This window comes from Austrofundulus limnaeus, unplaced genomic scaffold (genome assembly GCF_001266775.1).
Source record: "Austrofundulus limnaeus strain Quisiro unplaced genomic scaffold, Austrofundulus_limnaeus-1.0 Scaffold1142, whole genome shotgun sequence".
NCBI classification, from domain to species: Eukaryota; Metazoa; Chordata; class Actinopteri; order Cyprinodontiformes; family Rivulidae; genus Austrofundulus; species Austrofundulus limnaeus.
Genome location: NW_013953544.1, coordinates 21,587 through 25,557, shown reverse-complemented (window position 1 = coordinate 25,557; position 3,971 = coordinate 21,587). Strand labels below are relative to the sequence as shown.

At 36.8% G+C, this 3,971-nt stretch overlaps 1 protein-coding gene across 1 annotated transcript in view; it reads right to left on the bottom strand.

Moving 5' to 3' along the window:
- pias2 (protein inhibitor of activated STAT, 2) overlaps positions 1-3,971 on the bottom strand; it is a gene marked incomplete at its 5' end in the record, with an annotated part of 29,339 nt that overhangs the window by 10,086 nt on the left and 15,282 nt on the right. Inside the window, 1 exon segment of the mRNA XM_014030919.1 lies at positions 863-996. Coding sequence (XP_013886373.1) covers positions 863-996 — 134 coding nt within the window.

Genomic DNA, 3,971 nt, shown 5'->3' with positions numbered 1-3,971 from the left:
AAATAAAAATCAACGACTGTTATTTCACTTTCACTAAGATAACAAATAGCTGTGTTTTAGTAGAACATAAAATCTTTTTGAAAGGTGTTTAAAATTATTTACCAAGAAAAAAATCACATTTTTTACGTGTAAATCATAGAATCTCACATTAAAGTTATCCTTTTGTAAAATAAAAGTTTTAGAATTGAACTTAACATTAAATATATTATAAACTCTACAAACAGCAACAATTTGTGCACACTTAGGATCTAATTATTCATTTATTATTATTATTTATTTAACCCCCCTGCTCTTTACAGTACTTTATCAAACAACAGACAAAGCTGTTTAATTTTTTCTAAAGGAATATCTCATTCTGAGTGTTCAGGTGTTTGCAGCATGCGTCACTCTGTTTGTGATGCGACTCAGACAGGAAGTGGTCAGCACATGTAATCTTACACGTCCAGCTCATCATGTGCTGTCAGAACTTACAGAGAAGTTCTTCTCCAGATAAATAAAGAACTGCAGGGATGTTGTTCTGTCCTAAACATTRCTCTAAGCTTCATGTTTTTGGAGGATGTTGCTGTTTTAGAGTCTGTTCACCGCGCGGGTCGCAGCTTTTTTTTCTGTGTTGGGAGGGGGAGCTCCCCCACGTGTCTGTTGGCAGGTAACGTCCAAAGTACCTCAGAAACTAAGCAAATAAGCACATTTCGTGAGATTCCAAGTTTGACACTGAATTCAATTTTGTTTGGTCAATTCTGTGATTCCATCCATATTTTCCATGTTGCAGAAATTATAAGGGCCTACAACATAATGAACAAAAAAGTTACAGTGAAAGTTGAAGTTACTGATGCCTCCGTCCACAAAAGGTACACGTACTTACACTCTACAGTTCCACTTGACTGTGATGAGACTTTTACAGGGTCTTTCTTCTGTCTCATTGGGCACCAAGTTCCATCCTCTTGAAACTTGATTTCATCCACATCTGAACAGTCGTTCAAGATCTCCAGGAACAACCTAAGAAATGTATGTAAAAACTTCAGCCATTAACTTAGAGGCAAACATTCAATAATTCAATAATTGTTACACTCTCATTAGTTTTTGGATTAACTTTTATCATATATTTTGCAGGTTAAGTAAAAGGCTCATAAAAATTTATTATCCAATTAAATTTTGTAAAGAGACTAAGTAATTATAATCTAAAGAGGCTAGAGATGTTTGTAAACCCCAAAATCTGAACAAATTTGAAGGATCGATGTACTGAAGTCCAAGGAATAAGATTGTGGAATAATCTGRAAAGTGATTATAAAAATGCTGGCTCAGTACATTTATTTAAGAGAATGATAAAAGTTTGTTTATTAAAGAAATATGAATTTGTATAATGTGTGTTCATAAGAGCTGTGTCTGAGAAGGAGTTGAAGCTTTTGTTTTTTGTTATTTGAAGACTATTGTTGTTTAAATGTTTATTTTTTTTTGGAAAAAGGGGCAGACAATAAGATTTTTTTTCTTCTTTCTGCTGCCTTTCATTTTAGTTGTGATTTGTATTCATGGGTTAAAGCAAAAAAAAAAAAAACTTTTGACTGAAATATTTTCTCCCACCAAACACACAARCACACACAGTTACAGGTTAAGGTTTCCATACTTTTCATCCAACAGAGAGGTACACTGGTGGTGCTCTTTGTTGGTTTATTCTCTCTCACATTAAACCATCAGAAACATTGTAATGTGTGAAAGGCTCACTAGTGGGGGGTCTGGGGTGTCTGGGGGTCCACCCCCAGAAAATTTTGAATTTAGTAGATGCAGTTTCCTGCATTCTGGTGTATTTTACAGGTTCCTAAACATACTTTTACCTACATTAAAAACACTTGATTAAGTAATTAAATTAGAGACAGACTCTTCATTTAATTAGTTGCATCATCTTGTTCTTAAACTCACTGCTATAGCCATGATAATGAAATTAATGTGACACAATTGATCACAAACAATGATTTTAGAGAATTATTTTACGTTTATATTGTTTATTCTTGATTTAGTTTTATTTGTAACAGACCATGCCATTGTGCCAAGCAATGATGAGCCTCAACTGCATGTTTAAAACTAAGAACATTAAAAAATTTACCCAGTAAACAGGTAAAATACTGATAACCACACACAGTGAATTTAGGAGGCATTTCTTTGCCTGATTTAGTGACAGGTCCACTCATAACAAACTGACATGACGTCATGCAGCCTTCAGAACATAAACTAACTCTGTGCCAAACAATGGTGACATAAAGAAAATAACTTTTGTCAGTTTTGTTAGCTTGTATTATGAAAAACCGATACATGGATGCTTGGAACTGGTTAGATCACTAATGATGGATGGACAGATTTATTTATTGACCAGACAAATCCTAATTATTTATTTGAAAATTATAGAAAATATATGTCTGTTATACAGAACAAAATAACTTGAAAATACATTTTTTGAATTAGTTATACTGATTTATTTATTAAAATTACTATTTTTTAAACAGTTATTTAAATTGTTCAAGCTCATGTTATCATTTAATACTGTTTAAATGTATTTGAACATTAATTAAATTACATTTATCACAGTAAAGTTCTAAATATAAACAAGCAGTGAGAAATGAAAGTTGTATACTTACGATAAAACTACAAAAACATTTGAAACACGCTCACCTGGAGAACATGGTGCTGTTCTCCAGGTGAGGATGAGGAGGTAAACGTTAAACAGAGATTCATCTTTGCTTTAATATGGGACAAACAAAGCAGTGAATCTGACTCGCACCATGTACGCGCTGCGGCGCACCAGGCTCGGCTCGGTTCAGTTCACGCTTTGTMCTCGCGCAGAACGCGTGCATCTTCGCCAGTGATGGAGAGGTTTAAATTTGGCGCTTACATTATTAGAACACTTTATAACTTGTGAAATGTAAAATAGGAGAGGAAAAGCGTGACAAACAAACAAACTGAATGTCACGCGCAGCCTTTGCACGAGCAGCTTGGTCACGCACGCAAAGTTGGACATACCTGTTGGATAACGGTGCTCTGAGCACAAATATTTAATATAAAGTTAAGTTTTATAGACAAAAGTCCAAGGAGTGAAATGAGGGAGGAGAGGTGTCACTCACTGACTGACCACTGCGCTGCTCCTGCAGACTGCTTCACCTGCTGGCTTCACTGACCCACCTCTGCTCTGCTCTGATTGGACAAAAGTGCACTGGGGTTTGTTTCATTTGTTGATAGTGGCGCGTTTAGGGATGGACTGGGGCGGCTTTAACAAGACCTCAACAGACCTTACAGATGACGGAAATCCATCCTGGCCACGTTCAAAGTGACAGAAATCCATCGTGGTGACGGAGAACTTTAAGCCCTGATATTATTTGTTGTTTACAGTATTTGTTTATTYTTAAATGAAAATGAATAAATTTACTAAACCCTGACTGAAAATCTATTTCACATGCTGCTGTGCAAATGGCATAGACAACAGGTGGAAATTATTGGCAATTAGCAAGACACACTCCATAAAGGAGTGGTTCTGCAGGTAGGGACCACAGACCACCTTTCAGTACCGATGGCTGGCTGATGTTTTGGTCACTTTTGARTGTTGGTGGTGCTTTCACACTCGTGGTAGCATGAGACGGACTCTACAACCCACAGAAGTGGCTCAGGTAGTGCAGCTCATTCAGGACGGCACATCAATGTGAGCTGTGTGTCTGTCAGCGTAGTGTCTAGATGCTGGAGGCCAGTACTAGGGGTGTAAGAAAACATCGATACACATATTCTAAAGCCCTGTATCGATTTTTTATTAAGGTTTAAAATGTTAACTTTCCTGCCAGCTATTTGGCAGCAGTGAGCCAGCCATTTGGCTCCTCTACCTCTTGAGTGCCAAGGAGTAAGAGAGCATTAGCATTGTAAGTAAACATTAGCTTCATGCACCGATAGCTGAATGTGAGCGGAAAAGACCGACACCCTCGGCCTTCTAAGCTGAG